Source organism: Hydra viridissima, unplaced genomic scaffold, assembly GCF_058129835.1.
Source record: "Hydra viridissima isolate aposymbiotic clone 2 unplaced genomic scaffold, HvirCarnegie_v1 scaffold_9, whole genome shotgun sequence".
Classification (NCBI taxonomy): Eukaryota; Metazoa; Cnidaria; class Hydrozoa; order Anthoathecata; family Hydridae; genus Hydra; species Hydra viridissima.
This window is the reverse complement of record NW_028324308.1, coordinates 3,653,937-3,681,881: the sequence shown is the minus strand read 5'-3', so window position 1 is coordinate 3,681,881 and position 27,945 is coordinate 3,653,937. Positions and strand designations below refer to the sequence as shown.

Genomic DNA, 27,945 nt, shown 5'->3' with positions numbered 1-27,945 from the left:
TTTGCGCAAAAATTCTGCATGCTATTTTTGCTATTTTTCTAAAATATTTGTAATAATAAAGCTCTCAATTAATTGAAGACTAGAGCAGAGTCCTCTTCGTTAGATTCTTCTTCCGCTTTACGCAACCAAGATAAAAAGTCTTTTACCGAACTAATTGTACAGCCTTTTCCATCTGGGAATTCTTTACTTGACTCCCAAGTATATAATGTCTCCTCTGATATAACATCGTTGCTATATAATTCTTGGAATAAAACATGAGCAAGTCCTAAATCGAAAAAAAAAAAAAAAAAAAAAAAAAAAGATCAAGTGGAGATGCAGTGCCGACTATAAAAATAATGAAAATAAATCGCTGCATAGTAAAAACTCACCAATAGGATGATTTAATGACGTTAGAAGCTGCTGTATACCGTACAGCGCAAATAATTCTAATTGCTTATTACCGGCTATGTATTTTAGTAAGATATTTTTACGATTATTTAAGACTTCTTTGCTACAGGTACAATTCTTTAAAGGTCCTAAAGAAATATATCAACTTGAAATATTTCAACCTATTAAATCAATAACTTTACAGAATCGTATTTATTCGTTAATAATTTGCGTTAAACTCAACGTACCATCAATGAGAGTACTTTTGCAAATCATCGATGTAAGGTCCTTTATGAAATATGGATCATTTTTAATATCACCACCTTCATTCTATGAAACAATAGAAATGTAATCAAGCACACCTGCAACTTTGTTGTATTATGAAGTACGACTTTAAGATAACCAACTACACAAATAGTAGTGCGCGTTTTGATTTATGAAATTTACAATTTTAGCTGTATTTTTAAAATTCAATCAAACTTTACAGTTGTAAACTTTTGTAGTAATAAATTCATTTACCTTTAAATTTCGCTTCGAAAAATTGCAAGGAAAAAAAAAAAGAAACAGCGCGTATAAGTTTTCTTTGTGAAGAAATTTTTTTTAAAGTTGGTAAGATTTAAATTGGTGCATGACAAGAACAAATCATAAACGATCAAATTCGTAAGTAATAAACTATTTTTAGTATAGAAAGAAAGTATAAAAATTTTAGAGGAACAAAAAGGAAATAAGCTAAGTAAAGGCTTGCTGGTTAAAAAATTTGTTTGATTTTTTGCAATAGTTTTTGTTTGGTGCTCTAGCAAAGACAGAAAATCGAAAGCACGATTTTCGGCACCTTTTACTCTTTTACTATCGAAAAGGTGAAAATATATTTTAAGGAAGGCGATTTATATATGGTGTATGGAGATGTAAATAACCGAACGACAAAATGTCAAAATTGTTTTGCGAAATTTCCGGCAATTTCGATATTGAAGATGCACCACGTCCTAGTAAGCCCAATGAAGACAAAATAAAGGAATTGATATATGCAAACCGCCAAATAACAACATGTGAGACTGCTAAGAGGAGGTTAAATTAGTCGAATTCGACTGTTGATGATCACGCGAAACGTCTTGGCTAAATTTCAAAACATGACATTTGAGTTTCAGATGTTCTTAAAGAATGAAAATTGCTTAGTCGCATTAAGTTATGATTTGCTTCTCTAACGGCTAGAAAATGATCTGTTTTTCTGACTTCTACCGGACAATACCCACGATTTATCCAGAAGTATACTATATAGGTCAGAATTTATAAATAGAAAAGGTATAGGGGTTCCACCACGCTAATGCGAGACACCTCATATAAGTTTGGTAACTCACTAAAAGCTTTTAGAGTTTGAATAGGCATTCTCCAGATTTGGCATCTTCGGACTATTACTTGTTCCGGCCCTCTAAAAAACGTTTTAACGGGAAGACCTTTATTTCAAATCAGGGCGTCAAATATCACTCTTGCCAGCAAAGATCAGAGGTTTTAAGAGCGTGAAATCAATTTCCGGCCCGAAAGTTGGCAAAAAGTTTTGGACAAAAATGGAAAAAATATAAAATGTTTATATACTAGAAAAAAAATCGTGTTTTATTTTCACCAAGAAAAAGACAAAAAAAAACAAAACAAAACAAAAAAAAACAAAAACGAAATGACTTTCTAAACAACCCAATGTTTCAAAAGAATGATTTATTAAAAAAAAACCTGATTCATAAAGCGTTATATTGTAGTTTTGAGAATTTTATGTTGAAATAAAGATTTAATGCATCGATCAAAGGTTCAAATTTTAAGGCTTTTATTTTCAACCCAATTTATTTCAACTTTATAGAATCGTAATTTTTTTGCTATAAGATTAAAGTAAACCCCTATAAGATATGCTTTTGTTTACAAACATCAGTAAATAATGTATTTTAACACTATAGTTAAAGATTGAAAACTAATTAAGGTGAGTTTCAATATAAAAACCTCTTTTTCTTATTTTAAAAAAAAAATCGCAAATTTCCTAAAATCAAAACGTGCATTACAAAATGTCATAATACTTACAGTCACGATCAAAAGTTTGGAACATTTAAAAAATTTTCATAAAATTTGAAAATTGTGTTTAAATGTTTTTTTTTTAATTGAAAATTTTGAGTATTAATATTATATGCATGCATAATTTGTTATAAACATTTAAATTTGTTTTAGTCATAGTTTGTTGTTATTTTAGCAAAAAATTAAAATGATAATTATGGGAAGAACTAATGAACTAACAACAGAAAAACGTGCTCGGATTGCTATTCTACATGAGCAAGGATTGACACTAACTTCTGTTGCTGCACGTTTTAATGTAACACATAGCTGTATTACAAAAATATTGAAGAGATATCATGAAACTGGTGATTTTAAAAGCAAAGCTAGAACTGGACGACCAAAGGTAACTACTCAAAGGGCAGATAATCGCATGAATCGTTATGCAAAAGCATATCCATTTGCCAGTGCTTCTGAAATTTCATCTGAGGTAGTCCCAAACAATTTCATTTAAAGAGCCATGTTCCAGCAAAAAAAACCTTGCCTTTCTCAAAAAAATATTGGAGACCATATAGCCTTCTGTCAGAAGTACAAGGACTGGTCAGTGGAAGATTGGGAGAGTGTAATATTTAACGACGAATCATTAATCAAACAATTTGGTGGTCATTCTACAAGCGTTAGGCGCCCACCTTGTCAACGATACAACCCCAAATATTTGCTTTTGACTGTAAAACATTGCCCTAAAATCATGATATGGGGTGCCATTACAGCAAATCAAAGTGGCGGTTTATGGTTTATGCCTCCTAACACCACAATAAAAACTTTTGATCATGACTGTATATCTGTCAGTAATAAGTTTTTAAAGAACTGAAAGCTAATAACACAATAACACAATCACTTACTTCAATATAAGATGTTATCTTATCATTTTCACTGTTCTCATTAAGTATGTGCATTAAGCCTTTTAAAACATTGTTTGAATGATTCTTATTACTAGAAGTATTCATTAGGAACTCCATTTTCTATACAAAAACAGATCATTAGTTTATCTAAGAATACTTTGTGCAAGATAAGTTTATAGTAAAGAGATAACAATACTTATGCAAAATATGTTTATAGTAAAGAGATAACAATACTTATGCAAAATATGTTTATAGTAAAAAGATAACAATACTTATGCCAGATATGTTTATAGTAAAGAGATGACAGACTAAAAATTTCTATCTTAAATCTACTTACTTTGTCTTTTACAAAGTTATCTACATTTTCATTATTGTTTAAGAGCATTTCCCATTTAATACTTGATTTTGACCATAACTCACTCACTAAATCTTCTTTCTGAAAATTAAGCAAAAGGAATTTATAGTATGTAAAAATAACTGTACAACAGAAAACAATAAAAAAAACAACAACAAAGACTTACACCAGCAATTTGAACAGCTACTGATAAAGCTTCTGCCATTACATCACCAGCTTTGTTTGGCTTGACTAATGGTTCTAAAGTATCCTTGACTCTATTTAGAGGAAGAGCACCATCATAGACCATAGGACCTATAGTTTCTCCAAGATATTTATAGAAATGTGGGATATCAACAGCATAATCTGGAGCATTCTCTACTATTGCTGCAAGCCTGCATTTTAAATTTAAAATAAATTTATTTATAGAATTTGTGATTAAAAGTACCCTAAAACATGCAACAACATCTTGATGATTTAAATTGTATTAGGTGACTTACCCATTGCACAACTGATCAACAGTTATCACATTTCCACTTATCATGTCATGAAGCAAAGCACCAACAGACTTCCTCTCTTCTGATTTCATTTCTATAACTATTGTAATGGCTTCTTCAACAAATATGTAATGTAGACATGGACACTTAACTTCTTTCAAACAAACTATTGCTTCCTAAAAAGAAAAAGTTTGAGCTTAGCCAAAAAATACACAAAATAAATAATATAAAATACAAAAGTAAATAAAAAAAAGTATATAAAATACATAACTACATAAAAAACAGATCTAAATAAACAGTATAAAATACATGACTAAAATAATGTAAAATAAAAAGAATAAATTCTGATGCAAAATAATTTTTTTGGTGTGAAAACAACTTACATTTATATCTTTTATACTTAAATATTCACTTATAGTAGATTTTGACTTTTTCCTCATTTCTTCTACTGTTATCAAAGGCTCTTGATCAATAGAATTGTCTACTAATTCATTAGGGGTTTGAGCACCAGAACGTGGACTGTCATCATGTTGAGTGCGAGTAGGAGGTTGACTATTATTAGTAGTCATATCTTGGACAGCACGAATTATGGCAAAACGATCATTGCGATCATCACGAACATATTTAGCACTTGAATTCCGTGAAGTATTAGACCCACGACTTCTATTTGCAGAAGAATACTATTGAAACTATCATTGAAAAATGTAACACAGTTGGAATAAACAAATAGGAAACCTACCCTCGTTTACTATCAATACCAGATTGTTGAGCTTGGTCACCAAGAAGATCATATCGATTGGGTCTTTGTTGATCAGGTTCAGCAGATGTGGATGCACCAGAACTACTTCGACTACTACCGCCACTTGCTCCTCTAGACCATGAGTTTTTAAAGCCACCAGGACCAAGAGAAATTTTCTCAGAGTCATGTTTCTAGAATTAATAAAGAATTAACATACCCCAAAATAAAGAAAAATTGTTGGTTAGAGCCTTAAATTATCTTCACTAAAAATGATATACCTTAACTTTAAATTTAGTAACATCAATAGAAGTAGTTGAAATATTTCTAGATTTAGTTGGAATTTTTGTCCATTCGTCACCAGTTGCAGGATTCCCACCTACACCACGCATTGCTGGACTATCACGCCCACCACCTGCAAAAGAGTTTAAAAAAAGAAAAAATCAAAAAAAAAAAAAAAAATTAAAATAAATTATTATAGCACCCAGGGAATATAAGTAGCAGAACTCAAAATACTACTTTTTTTTGGCACCATCATCACTAATCCACTATTTTGGCCTGAATTTAAGTAAATCATTATAATAACGTGTAAGAACAATGACAATTTTAAAGCCACAAAAACATTTTAAAGAATTGTCATTGTTTTCAAAGATAAAAAAGATATCCAGGAACATTTCTGCATACCTAACTCAAAAATGCAATTTTTTGAGTTGTGCCACTGCTATTTTCCTAAGTGCAATAGGAGACTATGAAAAATAATTATACTTACAAAACAAAACAAAACAAAAAAAACAACAAACAAACAAAAAAGATTATTTAAACAAACTAAGTAAATATACTTCTCTGTGAACTTCTTTCTTTAGGTCTCATTTTATCCTGTTGCCTTATTTTTTCCATTTCTTTCTCTTCATCTTTTGCTTCTTTGTGTATTTGATCTATAGTTTTTGGATTGCTGTCATCTCTTCTTGGTACCCAATTACAACTGCGAAGATCAATTATATCTTTTATTGCAAACTTAATTCTGGTTGATATCTTTTTACGATCAATAATTTTGCTCATTTGAGTAAAATACTGGTCAACCCGAGGCTGAAAAGAAAATATTCTTAAGTATACTTATTAAAAACCTTTAAAAAGGCATAAAATAAGAAAAAGATAAACAGCCCCACCTTAGCTTTTGGATGATCTAAATCTTTTCCAATAGTAGCAAGAAGCTTGCATAAACATTCTAATTGATCTTCTGCAGACTCTAACTTTTCACACTTAAGAAGCTTAATAACACAGTCATGCATGATGGTCTCTGAAATCATCTAAATTGGGATACCAATTTTTCAGAATAGATAAATTTTATTTAAATTTAGGTATAACATGTTTTAACATGAAATAAATGTCTTTGTTGACATTTTAAAAATAAATTGCACATCTTCATGCACCATTTAAGGATATGGATTTTAAACTATTTAAAGTTAAAAAAAAAAAAAGGAAATTTTGTTTATTGTTAATGACTAAAGAAGATCAGATTGTTTTCAATGGATTCAGAAATAACCAACTTTGAATAAGAACCTACAACCTAAAATGGTAGTCTTATACTACAATTAGCATGTATAGTTATGTAACAGCCAAACTGACCTTCAGTTTGAATAACTCTCCAATAAAACGTATATTTCCAAGCATTCGTCTTCGATTCATAATTTCACGCTGGTCTAACTCAGCTTTCCACAGTTTTGACTCAGCATCCTTAAAATATAATAATAAATCAATTATGTAAGGCTAAATATAATTTAAAGCTCATTCATTAAACTGATCTAAAAAAAAATTCACATCAAAAATAAAATTTGTAGCAAGTTATTATACAAAATTTTAAAAAAATATACTTGGATTACAATTGTTTGCTTATAGTTACAGATTGTGTCACGAAAAATGACAATTGCCATGAAATTAAGTCACTTACCAGAAAAAAACCTATTGCTCTAAATTTTTTTACTTTGTATACAATCAAAAACTTATTATAAATTAGTCAAAATTAATTTTATTGCCCAATATAAAGTTTTTAAAAATGGAAGCCAAAAATAAAACAAAGCATGTTGCTTTGATTTATACAGAAATACCATTTCCACAAATGAAGGAAGTTGGGAACATCCCTGAGCACAATCTTCAATGACAGTTTAAAAGGACATATTAAAAGTAAGCAAGGGTGAAGAAGGAAGCCTTCAGATGTTACAGAGTCTAGTCAGTGATATTAAAAGCCAGGTTGACAGGAGACCCATTAGGAAAATGAGAAGGATGGCAAAAGACCTCAATGTTCTGAAGCAACAAGTTTTGAAGACTCATCTTTTCTTGGATTGTTGCCACATTCCCCAACCCACAAGAAGATGGCATTCTCTGCCACACTACTAAGACTGTAAACCTGGATATAAAGGATTTTACTTTATCATTAAACAAATGCTGATGCTTAGTAAATTGAGAACCGATAGAGATTTCGACTAAACTTTTGTTTCCATATAAAAGAAAATTTATTCTTAGACATACTGCAAAAATATTACACTAAAACATAATTTTATTAATACCTTATTGACTAAGTCTACTCTGGAAGAAATGGGATCTGTTTAAACAAACAATTTCTCTTTTGGCACAACAAATACCAATATTAGGTGAAAATCAATACATGTACACCAATAGAAAAATGCAGAAATTATACATCAAGATACCTTATTAAACTATGTGTAACTTGGCTTGAAGGAGAGACTCCAGGATTTACATTCCATGTTTTTATGGCATCATATCATGTCTATTTATGGGTAAAGCCATTTATTTCTTTAATTTTACTTTTATAACTCCCTAAAACTGCTCACTATCTACTTAACTTAGAAGAGATTAGAAAATATGAACAAATAGTTTATCTTACTGAGATATTCTATCAAACTCAATTAGTTTATTAATTCACCAATAGTAAGCTCTCTGCTGATGCAAGAATCACAGGTCATAAAGGATATGATACAATATAAAATATTCTATCAAAAACCTAGTAAGAAAACACTGTTGTCTTTACACAGGAATTTGTGGTAACTATGCAAAAGATTATTGCTATTTAATTAACTAATGAAGACCTTGAGGATAACAAAGCAGAAGCCATAACTAGAGCTTTAGGCCTAACAGATAGGCCTGGCAACTAAACGATCTTTCAAGAGAGGCACATAATGGACATCCTAGACAAGACACACAGATGAAAATAATTTTATTCATCAGCTCTTATGTAACTGAAAACTTTAAAAGTTTTGTAAAGTATTCTCATCTATATATCTTTAGACAAACAAATATATGTGTACATTTAACTCATTTAATGATTGACAATGAAAGATCAGTACTGAGTTGCCACTGTAAGAGTTGAATAAATTTATTAAACATTCAAATGATTCACTAATTGAAGAGAGCTTTATATGGAAATAGGTAATTAATAATTAGTGCATGATTGATAATGACAGTGAATGTCGAAAAAAGTCTTGTTACTCCAATAGTGTACACCTGTGTTGTTTGCCAACTGGTTCTCACATTTCATTTACCATCTGAAATCAATTGGGTTAAGCTTCAACTCATCTGACCATAATATTGGTCTCCACCTTCCTCCAATTTAAGTGAGCCTATGTGAACCCTAAACATTACTTTTGGTTCTTTGCCAATATGAGTGGCTTTTTTACTGCACAATAACTATACAACCCTGGACCAACTAAATGTTGCCTTATGGTATTTTCTGAAATATTGTAAGGCAACATTTAGTTGTAACATCCATTATGTGCCTCTCTTGAAAGATCATTTAGTTGCTAGGCCTATCTGTTAGGCCTAAAGCTCTAGTTATGGTTTCTGCTTTGTTATCCTCAAGGTCTTGAGAAGAAGATGGAACAAAAGCTCTAGCTATGGCTTCTGCTTTGTTATCCTCAAGGTCTTGAGAAGAGGATGGAACAGAAATCAATTTTAAACTTTGTGCAACTACTTTTAAATTAAATTTTTTAATGCACTTGCTAATAAACGTTTACTTACAGTATCAAATGTTTTATTTTTGTCTTCTTCCAACAGCTTTTCATCTGAACTGTCTTTATCAAACTCTTTCTGACACTTGTTTAAAAGAATTCTTCTAAATGTAATTGTACCATTTGGTGTAGAACTATCTGTCATGGGTTGCTTAAACTAAAGTGGCAGAAAAAACTATGCATCATCATCATCATCATCATCATCATCATCATCATCATCATCATCATCATCATCATCATCATCATCATCATCATCATCATCATCATCATCATCATCATCATCATCATCATCATCATCATCATCATCATCATCATCATCATCATCATCATCATCATCATCATCATCATCATCATCATCATCATCATCATCATCATCATCATCATCATCATCATATAAAAATATATATGCATCTAATTATAAAAAATATAAAAGGAGTTAAAATCCAACAGAAGTTCAGTAACATAACAAGAATATCATTAAATATCCTACGATTATCAATTTAAAGTGTATTAATGCAATCAAATAACAACAGCACCTCAGGTTACTGTTGTTATTCTAATATTCAATTCCCTATTAAGGAAATGTTGATATTTTATTCCCTATTTTGGAAATGTTGACAAATCTAAAAACTAAGTATTAAAAATATGCAACTAACTTACAGAATCAGTTAAACGATGACATAAATTTGCGTATGCCACACTAAATACAGGTTCACTAACAGCTTTCTCAAATATAAGGTCAATAGCTATTTCCAACTTTTCTTTAGTATCAATTTTCAATTCTTTCATTTTTTCAAGAAGTGAAATAAATTTTTGAGGCGTCAGTTTATTCAATATTCCTCTTATACTTCTAGCAAGTTCCTAAACAATCAAAGAAAAGGCTATCTTAGAAAAGCCATTAACGAACTAAAAGGTTCTCAAAATTTACACTATTATATTTCAGTGCGAGGATGTGTATATATATAATTATTAAATTGACTCAAAACTAAATTATAAACAAAAACAACGTGAAACAACTATTTTACATAATCAGTGTGTCCCATAAGTCACTACAAAAACTAAACCTATGTAATATACAAATATATATTCTGGTGAACCAATTATACTTTATCTTCATTACTATTGCTTAGGGTTTTTATATAAACTAAATTTTACATATCAGTGCACCATCAATTGGAATCAGAAAATTGTGCAAAAAAGAAAGATTTTGCAACATGTTTTTTGGAAAAAGTTGGATAATCTAGATAAAGTATGTGAACAGATGAAGCAATACCTCGGTGGAAATACCTAGACGGAACTGTTTACACATAGAACACTTTCATTTGGAGTGACAAAAATTATCTCAGTAGTGCCAAAAAGTCACCTAATTCACCAGTTGTGCATGTGGATAGGTTTTTCTGGTTAAATTATCATTGCATCATTTTTCATCAATGGTGACAACTGTCTGCATTTGTTACAACATGTGATTCCATACTTGAGAGCCCATCAAAAATAAGCATTATTATTATACCAACAGCAGATGGGACACTGCATATAAGGAGATAGTGCAACAATTTCTAACAGAGACTTTCACAAAAATATTAGCTTTTTTTTCTTTCACAATTTCTGGTATTGGGGCACTCTAAAACAGTTCTTGTATGCGCTCAGACCACCTTTAACACTTGAAAATTTAAAGGCTCAAATATCAAATGCTGCCCAGCAAATAACTACTGACAATATTGGATCAGTGTTTTTGATTTACTGATTCCCTTCAATTAATACTGAAAAGTGATGGCAGTCATTGAATGATATCTACAAACCCAATTCCTATGACATTATTCAAATTTGTTTGACTAAAAAAATATTTGGAAAACAAAATTGATTTGTTTTTGTAGTAACTCAAGGGACACATGGTATTTAAACAATCAGTATGTATTGATTATGCTCCCAAAAATGTAAAACACCAATGTAATTAGAATACTATCATAATCTCACATTAAATAAAAAAAACAAATTAAAAAATCTAAACTTAAAAAAAAAAAAAAATCTCCTGATCAAAATTTTGGTTCATCACAGTAATAATTTGAACTAAAAAATTCAGCTGAAACCGAACAAGTAGAAAGTTGCCAAAAACTGATACAGAATTCAAGAGTTTCTGTTCAATATAAATCAGAGGTTAATATTGCTGACAAAGCTTTTTTAGAACTTAAGTACTTACATCTCTTTCTTTTTCTTCTTCAGATAAATCTTTAATTAGTTCTGCAGGTCTAACCCATGCATTTTCTGATTTATGCAGCTCAATTTTTTCAAACTGAGGTATATTGATCTTTTTCTGCTGTCCACTGCTAGTAGCTCCAGAACTTCCACCTCCTGGTCCTGTTCCTCTCCTCTCTCTCTCTGTCTTAGACCTTGAACCACCTGATGAACGCCCTCCACTGACTTTCATATAACCAGGTATAAAATCATTAGTGGTTAATCTCTGCCCTGGTACCAGAGCTTTAGTAGGAGCATGTGCTTCATTTAGAACTATATCTATGTCAGGAAGTCCCAGAGGCTTAGAAGTACATATTGGAGCAAATTGAAATTGAAGTAAGAAGTCACGATTATATTGACGTTTTTCATTTTCAATATCCGCTGTGTCTTGAATATCTTAAGAAAATAAAAAAAAAAATTAAAACAAATCTTATAAACTTAAAGTGATTGATCTTCATCGTATCAAGCAAACATCTTGATACGACGAAGATCGATCACTTTAAGTTTATAATATATTCAATTTTAATGATTTGAAACTTATTAAATTTCAATCATTTGTTTGATTTATTCAAACTTAAACAGTTTTACCATTACCTTCAGACTTTAATACTTTTGTTTCTACTTTTCGTGGTAAGTCTTCCTCATCTTCATTATTGATTATATCACAATCAATGATCTGGTGTAAAATGACAAAATTAAATAATGTAATTGATTATAGTAGGAAAAACAAATAATAAAACAGATTTAGATAAAATTAAAAACATTTTTAAGTAAAACATTATGAGTACATAAACAATAAATTGTCAATACACTAATGGGAGTTACAATTTGAATTCAATTGATGTCAAAGTAATAAACTAATAATTTATCAACCCTTTAACTACCGCTAAATAAATTGTGTCGACTATTTCCGGCACTTGAAAATAAAAATATTATCATGCCGTATTATTTCGGCAGTGGTACATAGACTTTCTTATGATATTGTTTTTATTATTTTAACTGTAAAAATTGTGTTCCATTTTTAAATTGTAAAAAATTTAAAAAATAAAATATTTTAAGTTAGTTGTTATTATTTAGTTGAACTAGTTAAGTCCATATAACTATGTAACTTTATATTATTTTAATAAAAAATACTAAATGTCTTTTCTTATTTTATTATATTTGCGACCTTTTTTTACATTAAAAAAATAGTAATGTTATTTTGCTGATTTTACAGAAAATTTAACCGGTAAATTTTAGAGTGTAAATAATTTTTTATTTTCAGCCATTTTTGGTAGTTAAAGGGTTAAACAAATCTAGTATGAAACAATTCCAAATATAGTATATTTTTTTGCATGAAGCACAGTTACTTTTATTCCTGAAAAATTAAGTACTACCTTGTTTTCCCAAGTAAGTTCTTCTGGTTGCACTTCTAAATCTTTCTTAACTTCCTTTATAGTTTCAGGTATTTCTTCAACTTTAGGCTTGTCAACAAATGCACTAAGTATGTCATCTCCAACCTCCTTAGTGTCATAAGACTTGTAAGACTTCTTTTTCTTTTTATGCTGAGCTAATATGAGAAGAACTCTCAACAGGATTATAAGAAAATTGTATTAAACATTTTACATCAAAAAGAAAAAGATTAAAGAGTACGAGGATGTTAAATAAGACTTTTAAAAATTTTATGTTGCTTCTTACAAGGTGCTCCAACCTTGATATTACTATACATCTTTTTTTAATTTTAGGATTGCATCACTCCATCAACACCAACTTTGAGATTCGTTTTAGAACAATTTTTTTAGTCAAGTTGTGGGTAAACATGAAAATCAGAATTTTTATGCGTTTCGTCCAGTAGAATGAAATTTAAATGCAATCTTAACCATCATTTGATTCATTACTGAAGCAACAAAGAATAAAAAATCACAAAAAACAAATTTTCATCACTTTTATGCCTTAGATAATATAATAATGATAATATAATAATGATAATATAATAATGATAATATAATAATGATAATATAGTTTATTAGACTATTGTATAATGGTATAAAAAAATTCATTAGGCTTTATCAAAATTTTTGTGTACAAAGTTGATCAATTATTCAGACTTAGTTAAACTTGAGCTGACAAATTGACTTTTTGTTCAACAAGATTTGACAAGACACCACCAAAAAGCCTAGGCCTGTGCATCATATCAGATTTAAGAAAAAAAAATCAAAAAAATTTAAGGACATGGCATTCTCACGGCTACATTTTGCTAAGGGCTGAAACTCCCACCATTACTCAGGTTATTTTCTTAATGTAATTTTGTAATTATTTCAGTTAAGAAAAATGAAAGTAATAGCACTTTTTCTATTTCTATACAACTTCTTAAGATATTTAAGATCTCAAAGTATCTGAGTAGGTAAAATCTGTGATTGAGTCACTAAAAATACACAACTGTTGCATAGATCCTACTACTGTATTATTTTCTTTTAATAAGAACTGAAGAGAACTGATCATACAAATATTTGAACTTTTGAATCATTATAAGAATAACTGTAGTAGTCCAATCATAAAATAAACAAAAAATTGTTTAGTAATATCAAGTTTGAGAAACCTTACAAGAAGCAATTACAAGATTAAATTTTGAAAAATTTTTTTTTTGAATACCCTAATGAGTGTGTTCATCATTAATAAAAACGAGATATTGTTGAATAAAAATAGTTAAAATAAAATAGCTACCTGCTTTCAATGTGCTGGAGAGCTTCACATCTTCTATTAGAGATGTTTGATCAACTAAAATTTCAGGTACAGTTTCGACTACGGTTTCATCAACAGAATCAATTATTTCTTCACCCATCATATTTGCTTTTGAATCTTCAACATGAAGAGTATCATAGCTTTCTTCTGATACAGCTTCAGCTATATTCACTTCATTTGCTAAATCAGCAGGCTCATCCTTGCGAATGATAGAACCTCCACCAGCTTCTTCATCTTCAACTTGACTAGGTACAGTGTTAGCAAATTCAATCTTGTCTAACACTTGTGATGAGAGACTTTCTTGATTTTCTTTTAGAAACTCTTCATCTTTTTTTTTTTCAGCTCTTGCTAATACCTAAATGCAAATGGTAGCAATTAGCAACATGTGAAAAATACAAAATCACTTACATTTATTCTAGCTGGTTTTTTATCTTATCAAGAAAGAACAATCAAATTCTTGTTGCTACAATTTCTAAAACTTCTCTGAATTAAAAATTTTTGAGCAAAAAGCAAAAAGTCCTAACAAATAATCATTTAGGAATGATTGACTGTTTCAAGAAAAAAAGGCTTGCAAGTTTATTGATGCATAATAAGAAGTTATACATAAGAAAGGTTTATATTATCTAACGCATTTCACAAATACCTTTTAAAGAAATAAATAATTCAATAATAACCTGAGCTGCAAATATAGCATTAATTTGCAGCTTATTTTCATTGGATTTCTCAGCTGCTGGTGTATGAACACCAGCACTTGTTCCTGCAAAAGTGGGGTGCTGGTGTACTTTTTCAGGTTCTTTTTTGGTAGGTATAATTGGGATATTTTCACCAGTTTTTGGATTGGTTAGTATAATTGGAGTTTTCTTTGGCTGCACTTCTACTGACGGCTGTATTTGCTGCGCCTGCTGTGGAGAAATGTGTTGAGACATTTGAGTTTGTGAATAACGAGATGAGTGTGGTTGAGCTTGAGCGGATAACACAACATTTGGATAGCCTAAAAATATTTTAAAAATTACATCTTAATTGGTTACCAGATTCATTGTAAAAAGTATGAAAAACGTTCATTTGTTAAACTATATGATGAAATATTGTCAGATTACTTGTTAAATATTATCAAATATTTCAAAAAGATTTTCCAAATGTTTTAGGCCAACATTAATTGGGAACTCCTTTTTTAATAAATGATTTTTTTCATCGAAAATCCTAGTTTAAAAATCATGAAACAATTAGAATTGGAAAAAATCAAAAAAAGTAAAAAAAGTCAAAATTGGCAAAAAAACAATAACCATCATATAAACTAGTATTTGAAGTATCCCAAATGTTCTTTTTTGCAAGCTATGCATCTCTTTTCATCTCTATTGCATCAATTTAAAAATATTGTTGCAAATTTTGGTTGGAATTTTCTTCCTAATGATATTTAGTTCTTGTTTAAAGTTATTTACAGAACTTATTCAGTCTTTGACAAATAAAATGACTAGTTAATAGCATAAAATATATTTCATTTCATTTCATCTAAGCTTTGACTTGTGAGCTGATATCTTGTTGAAACTGACACCACTCATTTTTGCTCAATCATCATGTCCTCTGACGGAAACATGCAGTTTTATACCATTTCTATGTAGGTGCTGGTTGATTTGACCTGTATAGATATTACACAAATCTACATAAAAATTAAAGCAAACCCTTTGTTGTATCATCTTGCAACCTTGGTACAACAAAGTAATTGCTATACCTTTCAGATTTTAACAATTAATTCTTTCATCTTTTAACAATTAATTCTTCTAAGTTAGTTTCACTACTGAGAAATACTTGCTTTCACTTATCCATAAACCAAGCAATTTTCACCTTACATCACCACCAATCTTGAGAAACCATCTCTGGCTTAGGCTTGCATACTAAAGTTGCAAGTTTTTGTTAGAGCCAGAGCCAAAAAATACGACAGCTCTGACTCTAAAAAGTTTTTGAAAAAGGCAGAGAATTGTTTTTACAGAAAAATAAGCCAAAGTTTTGAGTTGCCAAATTCGTTTGATTGTTTTTTTTTATGTTTAAAATTTTACTTTATAATTTCAAAGTTTGGTTGACTTGAACTACACTCAAAGTAATATTTTCTGCATTATACTATCTCTGTACTAAAAATTGCAAGTAACAAGTATAAGGAGCCAGGAGCTGAGCTACAAAAAAGAAACTGTGGCTTCTCCAGCCAACTCTCTGGATAACGTTAGTTTTCTTTTGTCTTCACAAACACCAACTTTTTTCCAAAGTAAAATCTTCCCAACAGTATTTTATATAGTATAAGACTGTTCTTGTGATATGTTGCTTTTTTATTTCTACCTCCCAGATAATGGATTCCAGATAATGATATTCTTTGGATGAGATAACTCAAACTCCTGTTTTCTACGTGCAATTTGAGCAACTGGGTTTCTTGAATTTTTTTATTGACTGTTTTAAGTGTTACAAATAGTTTTCAAATGGGAAAGCTGATATGCTATTTAAAGAACACTTCATATTAACTGCATCTTCCTGTAAATGAGTTAAACTGTGAACATTGTACAGATAATGGATATTGGATAATGTTGGATGCTACCTATTGTTTAAAATAAATTCAGTGTTGACTTACAAATCTTGAAAATTAATAATCTACTTGCTACACCCCTGATCTTTGAGCCATTTTCATGTCAATAAACTGCCATTTTGTTGTTTCACTGTGTTATTAAGTATGTATCTAAATTCTAGATCTTCTCAAAGTTTTAAAAATAAAATCTTAAATAATCATGCAGGATTTTTTAGTAAAATGACCAGACCTAAATTAACTATTAAAATTATGAATAGCAGTTATAACACTTTCTGGTGTGTTTTTTCATATACTTTTAATGAAACTGAACTAATAAAAAAAATGAAAGAAATAAAAAAAAGCGAAAAAAATATTTTTCTAGCCATAAAATTAAAAAGAGTTTGTTTTTGATTAGTTAGTTTTTTATGATGTTTTGAAAACCAATATATATCAGACATGTTTATAAAATACTATTAAAAAAAGTAGAAAAAACTTTATTGAATATATTCTTTATAGTATTGAAACTATATCTATTCTTTTTTTTTTTTTTTTTTTTTTTTTTTTTTTTTTTAGTTTTTCACCACTATTAATAGATGTGTAAGTTTAGCAGCATTAACAGGAAGCCTTACAGTGGAAAAATAAGACAAGTTAGACCCTCTTTATAAGGGTTGTCCAATTTGTCAAACTCCAGATAGGAGCATGAGGAGTATGGATTGATAGCTGAAGCTGTTGGAGCATATGGTCAGGGAGAAAAAGGTAATTCAAGGGTTTGAACAAGAAACATTTCATTACTGAGGCTAACAAATAGAAGAGATTGAAAAGAAATAAGAAAATTTTATGCTACCTGAAGAAAGAACAATTCTCTACTCTGACAAAAAAAAAAACTCTTCAGAATTGATCTGGTGTCAAACAATCAAACAGATTACTAAATGAGCCTCCTGAAGGTCAGTGAGGTACTTGAGAATGTTAAATACAAGTTCCAGATCAAACATCCTGCATCTGTGATGATCTTTGGCCTCATTGCCTCTGATGAAAAAAACATCCAGTGTTCATTAAGGCCAGAACTTTGTCAAACCTTGGATAGTCTAATTCCACTGCAAAAGACAACTTGATTTCCCAGCAAGATGGCACTCTGTCATATCACAGAAAATATAGAGATGGCTGAAAGACACAGTGGGAGATTTCTGGCCCAAGGTGTGGCCACCCTCACCCCCAGATCTGAATCTTGATTCCAGCATTTCAGCAGATTTTGAGAGCTAGAACTGCAGCAGACGTTACAACAGTATCAAAGCCCTGAAGGTTTCCATCACTAGAGAGTGGAAATAAAAGTCGACGGAGTACATCAGGAAGACGTACAGCATGTTCAGACCAAGAAATAAAGAAGTCATTGTTACAATCACTCACATATTGAATAGTTCCTTTATAATATGCATTTTAAGTGTTATGTAAAATATATTTGTATTCCCAATTACTTGTTCTTAATTTGGATAAGGCTGTAGTTTGGATCACTCAAAATACAAACTTTATGGTCACATAAAGTATGTTTAAAACTGAAAAACATCTGTTTGTTACTTCCTTCTTGACAGTCTGAAAAAAGACAAGGACTGTTATACTTCATGATGAATATCGAGGTTGATAACAGAAAAAACCGAATTATGATTTGCAGGCAGCCTTCAGAAAAATATAATCTCGATTGTATAGTTCAAAGAACAAAACAAGGTAGCGGGTTGGTTGGAATATGGTGCTGCATGACATTATGATCTTGGTAGGTTTAAATTAATTGATGGTTGACTCAACTCTATTTATTAAGTCAATATTTTAAATAACAACTTGTTACCGTGAATTGATGCACTCGAACAAAGCTATCCGTTCATTTTTCAACAAAACAATTCACCATGTCACAGGGCTAAAATTGTCTCTGAATGGTTCGAAAGTAAAAATATTGAGTGTCAAACTTGGCCACCAAATAGCCCAGATCTAAATTGCATTGAAAATCTTTGGAGTTGGCTTGATAAAGAGATTGCCAAGAAAGCACCAAGGAGCCTTGAGGAATTCCACAATATTTTACCAGCAATACTTAGAAATGTTTCCAAACATATTTTAGAGACTTTAATAGACTCAATGCCAAATCATATGAGTGCTTAAAAATTCATGGTAGAATTATGCGGTATTAGGTAAAAAATTACCACTTTTTGTTCTGTGGTTCTTAACTTTTTTACAATTTTTTTTTTAAAATAAAAATTACCTATAAAACTTTAAATACATTTTTTTTATTTGTATAAAAGTTTTTATCATTTTTTTTTGTTTTTTTTTGTTTTGTTTTGTTTGCCTATTTTGTAAAATCGATTATTTTTTTACCAGAAAAATATATTCAGTTAAATAAAAATTTAAAAATAAAAATAAATTATGATTTGTTTTTTTGGTGGTTCTTAACTTTTTCACAATACTGTTAAACAGAATTTTTTCTGAAGACTAATGCAAGCATTAAAGAAAGTAAAAAAAAAAATAAATAAACAAGATCAAAATAATCAGGTCATAATAAATGAGAACTTAAATGCTAAGGAAAAATAGTCAAAACAGGACAGTTTGCAAAAAGTGTTTCTAATTATTATTGTTTGTTACAACTAAACCTTACCTAGTATTTAAACTTTCACATGTTTATCCTCAAATTTATTATTTGCAAGTTATATAAATAACTAGCCGTTATAATATTTTCATTTAGTAGAGATAGTAAAACAGCATTTTCAGCTTGGTTGTTTATATAATCAGTTGCTCTATATTTACTGCTGTTGTTACTGGCATTGCTGTCAATGTAATTAGCACCAAAATTGCAGCTAGCTTTTTTAGTAATAATGGCACCTTCCATTATTCCTGCTGATTAGTTATTTATATTTGTCTACACAATTCAGGATTTTTTTGGACTGGTTGCATTTTGCATTATTGGTTGAATTATTTGATAATAAAATTAAAGTGCAAAGTTTTCTTTGTAAAAATTTTAAAAATATTTGTTGCACCCAATTTCATCAAAATTTTTGTTTAAAGACTATAGAAATTTAATAACAAAGCTATCACAAAAAAAAATAAATATATATATCAAAAAAAATCTCAGTGTTTGAAAATGAAATTGGGTGCAACATTTTTTAAAGAAATGCAAAGAAAAAAATATTTTGTGAATTTCAAATTTACAAAACTTACATTTTGTTACATATAAAAATAAAGAAATTTTTTTACTTTATCCATACAAGCTAGCCACATCCTAATGTAATTTAAATTCTTTCAGCTACTAAAAGCAACTCAAAGACAGTACCTTGAACTACGTACATCGGTTGGTAAGTGGCACGTTGTTGATAAGGCATATTTTGATATGTTGAATAGCTTGCATGTTGGTTACCATTTTGCATGTATTGTTGTGCCATAGTGTAGTTTGAATATCCTGTTGATACATCTGAATTCTAAAAATATCCCAAGATCCAATCAAGTATCAATTTATCTTAGCTATAACTCATTTAAATTTATATAACTTAACAATAACATTGTTATAATCATGGCCTAATCTTCTAATGATAACTGAAATGGATTAAAATTCTTATCTATCATTCAACTTTCCATGAATGGTCTAGTTCTAATTCTACAGCAGGTCTAGACTGTTTTCTTGCAAGCTTATATTTCTTATACTTACAAAGCTATATATGTTATGTTTCTTATTTCAAGCAAAATCTTTTATCATGCTACTTACACCAATGAAGACTCAATGGAGCTTTTCTAACAGGAATTTTAGCACTTATTGCATAAGCCTCTTGATGATAAAAAAAAAGGTGAATAAAAACAAATAAAATGATGAGTAAAAAGGTGAAGATTGATACATCAAGATGTTTACTACCTTAATGTAAACCTATATGCTAGTCATTGCATTATTATTTTTTTTTTTTTCTTCTGATGAACCACATTTGACAAAAACTACCAGTAACTGTCTATTGCATTCTAGCTCTGCATGTACAAGATACATGTGGAATAATGATACCTAATTATATCAGTGTACAAATATTAAATGCACATATTTATTAAGTGTAATACCCTAAGGTATCATTGAAAATGGTCTTAAGCTATTGTCCATTAGCTTTGGTACTTATACTTCTTACTTCATTGTAAACTTTTAAGTATATAGCACTCTTTACAATCATTTAATCATTACTACAATATAAATCTTAGTTATAAAATAAAATTTCCTACAAAGTTACTGACCGACAAATAAGCATTGGGTATAAATGGCGGAGCAGGACTGTATTGACTCATATGTGAGGCTGATAAGTTAATTGCACGCATCTGTTGAGGTTGACTTGTAATGTTTGGATTATACATAGGTGTACCTGTCCCTGAGATATTGTTTTGAAGACCTGGCTGCAAAGTGTAGACTAACTAAAATGATAATAAAAAACATCAAAAAATTTGTAACCAGCTGAACTAATACTAGTAAACACTAGCATAGTTTACTTTAACAAAAGCATATTCTTTTATAAGATTTTTTTTTTTGTTTCTTTATGTTCGAGAACCACACTATCAATAAAATGGTTCTCGCCACAGGCTCAAAATATAACTAGAGGGGCATGCACAAAACAGCACACAAGAGATGAAGAAATTACCAAAAATTAAAACAAACTTTTTGAACCAATGATTTATGGAACTTTTCAAATATGAATAATTAAATCAGGTATTTTAAGAAACCAGAACAATATTGAAATTTTAGAAATTATTTTGATAATTTTAAAATATCACCAAAGTTCTGGTTTCTCAAAAGATATATATATTTTTTAGAGTTCTTACTTTATGTTATTGGCTAGAAAAATAATCTTTTTTATAACCATTCATCCATATGAAATATAACCAAATTCCTTAAAGAAATAAATTCTTACAACAGACTTATAAAATCAGAGATATAAGTACAAAGCTTAGATACAAATATGAAGTTTGAAACTATCCCAGATTGTCAAAGAAATTAAAATAAGGTATAAAACAGTATTGAAAATTAGGCAATACTTAACAAAATTTGAATGGAAATAGTTGATGGCCAAGCAAAAATTTACAAAAAGTGATCAACTAGTTAATTGAAATAATTTATTACCTGTTGTTTTTGATGTTAAAACTTTTGGGTTTAGTTTTGATCAGTACTTTAGTGACTTAATTTTGATCAGTTAGTTAAATAGACTTACAAAAAAACTTGGGTCATTAATGAATGAGGTTTGATTTTTGCTGGCAAAACTAAATTCTTGCTCCAAAATTGCAAAATTAAAGTGGCAGCAAAATTAAATTACTAATTAAAAAAAAAAATAAAAAAATAAAAAAAAATAGTGAGGCTAACTATGTGGTTTTAACATTTAACTAAATCTTAAAACCACAGAGATAGACTCACTAACAACAAGTAAAAAAAATACTATTAACAGCTATAAATATTAAGCCAGGTTTAAGAGTCGAATACTGTCAATTTTGTAAATAAAGAATTAAAGTGTTTTAAATATAGTATTAAAAACTTAGATAAAAAGTTTGACTTTGCTTTTTTTTAGAAGCCAATCTTACCTCCAACAGAACACATAGAAATTTAGAAAAGCTTAATGGAAAAAATGCAACAAAACAACCATTCTTTAAAGTGCTAGAAACTCCTAAACTCAACGCTCCAATGAACACCCAAACCCAATGCCCAATATATTCCAGCTCCTTGTCTGACAAAGAAGAGAAAGTAGAAACATCTCGAAGTTTGTTAAAGCAAAACCGACCGAGAAAAATAAGTGAACATCTTGAAAACATAAACGAGTGACAACTATTGTAATAGTTCAATCTTTCATCATTTAAAAGATAAAGTTTTGGTTTAAAACTTTTATATTTTTACTTATATAATTTTTAGCTTTACATATATATTTTTTGATACCAAACTTTTTGTTTATAGCATTATTTAGATGCAAAAGAAACAAAATCTGCAAAAAGCGTTCTATCTTTTTATTCACTTACTCTTACTATATCTAATATGTTTAATACACTTACAAAGTTTGCTGAATAGAAAATAAATTCAGCTCATTATTAAAGATCAGAAAGAGTTCATTCTGTCCAAAAGATTCACTTCTATGAGCTAAGTGTTACTGTCACAAGTATTGAACAAAGTTATGTAATTTAGCAAAATTTTGAAATTATTTTTAAATAGGCTCTTTAAAGGTGTTAGTCAAAATATTTAATTTTTACAGGAATCTACAGTTAGTGAATTTTGTAAGCCACAACAAAATCTATGTTTATATGACAGAAATTTGTTAAAACAAGTTCTATTAAGCATATGATATAATATCCACAATCAGAAAGTTTTTTAGTGGTTTTTGCATAACTTATGTAATGAAATATTAAACAAGGGGAATTTTTAATTTTGATTAAAACTTAAATTTCCAAATTATTGATTATTATTGTTGCTGCTGACCATCTCTAGCACAGGACACATTGTGTGACAAAGTATCCTGTGATAGATATTTTTTATCCCATATATCAACAATGCATTATGTTTGCATCAATTTATTTCCAATTAAGTCAATGAAATTTGTACAAAAGTGAGTTTAAACACCTCAGTAAACAGCACAATTCTTACCAGAAATTAGTCATTTATAATGTATCATTTGTTTGTAAATCAGTTTCTTTAAGACTAATATATTTCAGTAATAAGAACTATATATATTAGTAAATAAGCTACAGATGCTTTAAGTCATTTAGAATGAGTCAAAGAAGTGACAGATATATATACCATATGGATTTTTAAATCTAGTTGACTAGTATATTAAGTTGACTAGTATATCAGACAACTAATACACTGAGTTCAGATTCATTTTTTAATTATAACTTTTTATTGAAATTTTTAAAGTTAAAACTAAAAAATCTACATAAACTATTTTAGTAAGTTAACTGTAAAAAGTATTCATTATTTTAGTAAGTTAACTGTAAAAAGTATTCATTATTTTAGTGAGTTAACTGTAAAAAGTATTCATTATTTTAGTGAGTTAACTGTAAAAAGTATTCATTATTTTACAGTTAAATTACTAAAATAGTTTAAGTAGAAATAATTTGGTAAAATATATTAGGCCATCTAAGCTAATACTTAAAAGAGCTTTGAATAAAGTTGTAGTTAAGCATATTAAAAAAAAGTAAAGAAGTATCTTCTTAATATTAATTAAAATCTCTTCAAATGAAAATGCTGGTTTCCATATAATAGTCTCCTTTTTTGAGACATTTCTTTCAATAAATTTTAATTAAAAACAGTTGTTTCTTTTATGAAGAATTCCATTTTGAAATAACTATACCAATTTTACAGTGCCAAAGTTGGGCAAATTTTACGTCTTTACAGTTAAATAAAATACATTTTATGATTCAATATCTTAAATATATTTGTCATGATTTAAAACATTTATTAGTTAAAGTGAGCTAGATCATATACTTTCTATATCATTAAAGTGATTTGTCAGTTACTAAATCAAAAAAGAATTCGATTCTTACATTTCCAAAAGTTACATATTTTCCAATTTTTTAAATATAACTTCTTAAATATAAATGTAACTTCTGACTACTTATTAATTTTAAATACAGAAATTACTACAGAATTTGATACTCAAAGTTGGGTTACATTAGTAAACTTCATTTTTAAATGTGAAGATCAGTCTAATTAAATTTTTAATTTGATTAGTAGATACATTTCAATATCTAATAAAATCATGAAGACAACCAAAATATCATCTTCTTAGAAAAAGGATGATTTTTTAACAGATAGGTGGAATCAAAAGTATCTCAAATATCTATAGGAAAGTAGAGGTCTGCATCCTGGCCAATTTAATTGCAAATTTCAACCACTATTGGAATCATAAGAAACTTCTAGAGAAACTGGTAAATTTTGTTTTAAGTGTTGTTTGAAACTTAAAACTTCTTATTTGAAAATTTCCTAGTTTTAAGTATAAATAAGAAAAATTACAATTCTGACAGAATTCAGAATTTGCAAACAAATGAAATCAAAATTGGCTGGAATGCAGACACCAATTGAAAAACAATTATCAGAATATATTGCAGTAAAAATAGCATTACAATATGTAAAAGCTGCATAAAATATGGATTATTAAGATTTTTTTTTCTGGAAACATCAACTAAAATAAGAAAAGCAACAAATCAATACAAAAAGCTCATATTGTACACTAAACTCCTATTATAGAAAATTTAAAAAACAGAAATTTGAATAAAAAAACTGATGATAATGACTTAAATTAAAAATAATATCCAGCTTACTTTGAAATTATTTTTAAACATAAAAATTTTGGGAAAAACTACAATGTTACTTTCAAAATAGATTTGAAAAGGCAAGCTTTTAGCTTTTTTAAAATCAGAGTTCTAATGAAAGATTTTTTCATGCACCATTCATTTTTATGTTAAATATTTTATTGTTGGAAAATAAAATGAAATTTACCCTGAGTCAGGTTTTTATAAAAAATAATGACTCTATGAATCAAAGCATTACATTAGTGTAACGAGCTTTATAAAAATAGTTTCTGAAAAGGAACAAATCAATATAAAAAGCTCATTGTACACTAAAACATTTCCATAAGTGAAACTTCAATTTAAAGAATTTTGGAAATTTTTAATTTGTGTACTTTTAGAGAATTAGGAAGTTAGATATTCAGCAGCAAAAAATTGTTGCATGTCAGTAACCAACATATAATGTTTAATTTAAAGATAAATACAAAGAAAAAGTTACATGCATGCCAAAATTACCAATAGTAATAGTCAGATTTTAGCAAACATTACAACTTTAAAAAAAAAAAAATTAGTTTAAGAATGAAATTTGCTGTTACACCAGTAACCATGGAATCTACCATTATGGGGGACCCATAAAGTAATCATGGGTCCTCTATAATATATTTTTTTAAAAACCTAATTTTTTTTAAAGCTAGTGTTATTTTATCATATGGAATGTTTAAAGGGTATGCAAAAGATTAACCACATTAGTGGTTAGGTCTTAGGTATAGAAAAAGACAGCAAAATAGTTACAATTTAGTAAATATAAGTAAAAGTGATGAAAGACTTGAATGGCCTGAAATGTCAACCTCAAAAACAGTTAAGACAAATGGTGAAAGAACCATTTGAATAGGATGGGCAAAGCAGATATAATGCCATGGGCTATAAAGGTTTGAGATCATCATCCTGCTGTATGAGGTTTTGATGAACCTGTATTTAATTTATGAAAGCACCCTTCTCTTGTTTTATTATTAAAAATACTGTCAAACAAAAAAAACCAAAGGATATCAAAGTGAGGATTTAACATTTCACAAAAAAAAATTTCTTTTAATTTCATTAAAAAAAAAAAAAAAAAAAAAGCAGATTCACTAGTTTAACATACAAAACAAAATTTTAAAGAAAACAATATTTCAGCATAAACTATAAATTTCTGCTGTATAATAAAGAAATGTTGCATCAAACTATAAATTAAAGTGAATCTCATTGAGTAAACATAATTAAGAAATTATGTTAGTACTTTATAATAAACTGGTTATTACATAAGCTTGGTTCAAAAACTTGTAGATTAATTCCCTAGCCATAAATACAAACACAAATACATTTTAGTTTTTCAGTTAAATGAAAAGAATCTTTTTTAAAAGTAAAATAATAAAAGAAAATATTATTATTAAACATTTAAAACAAATTTTTACTTTATATAAGTTAACTTTAGCATGAGTGTAAAAAAACAGCTTCAAAAGCCTTAAAAAAACAGGCTTTTGAAGCAGTTTTTTTTTAGGTCAGTCTCTTAACTTCACTTTCACATTTTAAAGCACGAAAAAGTTAATAAAAAACCATTAACTGTTCAAAACATTTTCAACTGTAAAAAAAGATTTAAGCAAGATAAAATACAAGCAGAATTCACCTGGTTAGATTGATATGCTTGTACCCCTTGACTTCCCTCTAAACAAAAAATGATTCAGTATTACTGACTGAAGACAAAAAATTATTTTACAATATTAGTGACTTCAGAGAGAATATGTAGAAGATAGCACGAAAATCAATTATCTTACAGCTTATAAAATGTATGTTCAAACCATTAATGAACTCTATAGTGTTAATATTACTGATTTAGTATATACAAAATACAATACTGTATACATTCTAATCCAAAACTTTTATTAGCTTTTTGGTTACTTAAATTGAGAAACTAATTTAGAAACCTGATCATCTTTTCCAGCATTAATAATTTAGCTAAAATTTTGTCAGCTAAGACATTAACTTGCCATTAACTACTTTCTAGATATTAGATTACAAGAACACTAACAGTTATTTGGGTGTAAGGAATTTGCTTTTCTCACAAACCATAACAGATTGTTGAATTAAAGATTACAATATGTATACTGGCATAGTCTAAAATGACAATAAAAGTCTATTAACTTTTAAGTATAGGTCCTTAAAACTCTAGCTTTGTCTAGACATTTTTTAGCCCTGATATTCCATGTTTTTAATTTCAGAATCAAAATGTTTTGAACAAAGAAACAATCAAAACTGCATTACCTTTAATTTATGAAATCCTAGTTTTACAGAGTAGAAAAATTTGTAGTAACGTATTTTCTTATTCTATTTTGCAATCTTTACTTTAGAATATAGTTTCAGATAAGAAAAATTTAAAAACTTGGATTTTAAAAACTTGGAATTTAAAAACTTTTATTTTAGATATATTTCAGGCAGATTGATATGGGGTTGGATTGAGCAAATAAACAAAACCATTTACCTTCTTATATGGGCTATTTGGTATCCAGTATATATTAGAAAAACAAATGTTTTCTTAAAGTGATAATAGTTTTACAATTGCCAGTTATGTATATCAGTAGCCCATATATAAGAGAAGTCTGAGCCTGTATCATAAAACTATACAAAGTTTTATTTAGATTTTAGTAGAAAATTCATGATTAGTCTTTCGATAAAACTTCTTTAACTTTTAAAACGATAACTTGAAATAGACGTAATTAACTTTAGGACTGAAGAGAGTCCTCTAGACGGCAAGTTACATTAGGTAAGACACATTAAACTAGGCTCTTATTCAAACTATGATTTATTTCTATAAACACCTTTAGGTTTTTTCCTTAGTATATTAAAAATGGCTATGATAATCATCATTATTACCGACCTTTTATCATTTTGCCGATACCAGTTTATTTATGTAATTCTCCTCCATTTAGTAATTGTCGGCCAGTTTACCTGCATATATAAATAAACGCATCATAACATAAAAAAGACGCCTAACATCCAATTTAACAGACAAACTTATATGTCAAGTCAACTATATTTGAGATAATAATAGATTTTCAGCTCTAAAAACCTCTTTAAGATGGCGGCTTACCTCCTGGCTTAGGAGTTTCATACTATTCGTTAGAACATGACGTAACTTAAATGTAAAAACAACTTATTACTGACTTCTTTCCTATAAATTGACTATAATAAGAATTTAGAGCTGGAATCTAAATAGCATTGTGCTATTTCATCTTAGCGAGCGTTCCTCTAAATACGTTCATA

At 28.8% G+C, this 27,945-nt stretch overlaps 1 protein-coding gene across 3 annotated transcripts; it reads right to left on the bottom strand.

Annotated features, from left to right (window-relative positions):
• LOC145186169 (eukaryotic translation initiation factor 4 gamma 1-like) lies at positions 1-27,936 on the bottom strand. 3 transcript variants are annotated; one of them, XM_090097173.1, is made up of 25 exons: positions 27,773-27,936; positions 27,560-27,630; positions 26,312-26,349; positions 20,629-20,802; positions 19,694-19,838; positions 14,513-14,829; positions 13,821-14,193; positions 12,494-12,666; positions 11,712-11,793; positions 11,083-11,513; positions 9,546-9,746; positions 8,896-9,042; positions 6,490-6,597; positions 6,030-6,170; positions 5,703-5,949; positions 5,145-5,278; positions 4,867-5,057; positions 4,511-4,790; positions 4,131-4,303; positions 3,818-4,025; positions 3,634-3,732; positions 3,297-3,416; positions 615-696; positions 369-515; positions 1-265 (listed from the first exon to the last, which is right to left on the bottom strand). In XM_090097173.1, exons 2-25 carry the CDS (start codon positions 27,567-27,569, stop codon positions 69-71), a joined length of 4,218 nt encoding a protein of 1,405 aa, XP_089953299.1. In that variant the 5' UTR covers positions 27,570-27,630; positions 27,773-27,936; the 3' UTR covers positions 1-68. The 3 variants fall into 3 exon arrangements, with proteins under 3 accessions (XP_089953299.1, XP_089953300.1, XP_089953301.1); XM_090097174.1 differs by having other exon boundaries at positions 27,752-27,795; XM_090097175.1 differs by lacking the exons at positions 369-515; positions 615-696.
• Between the last annotated feature and the right edge of the window lie 9 nt (positions 27,937-27,945).

Coding starts and splice junctions, on each gene's coding strand:
- LOC145186169 (XM_090097173.1), bottom strand. Junction 5,058..5,144: donor TTACTAAATTTAAAGTTAAG/GTATATCATTTT, acceptor TATTAATTCTAG/AAACATGACTCTGAGAAAAT. Junction 3,733..3,817: donor TAGCTGTTCAAATTGCTGGT/GTAAGTCTTTGT, acceptor CTTAATTTTCAG/AAAGAAGATTTAGTGAGTGA.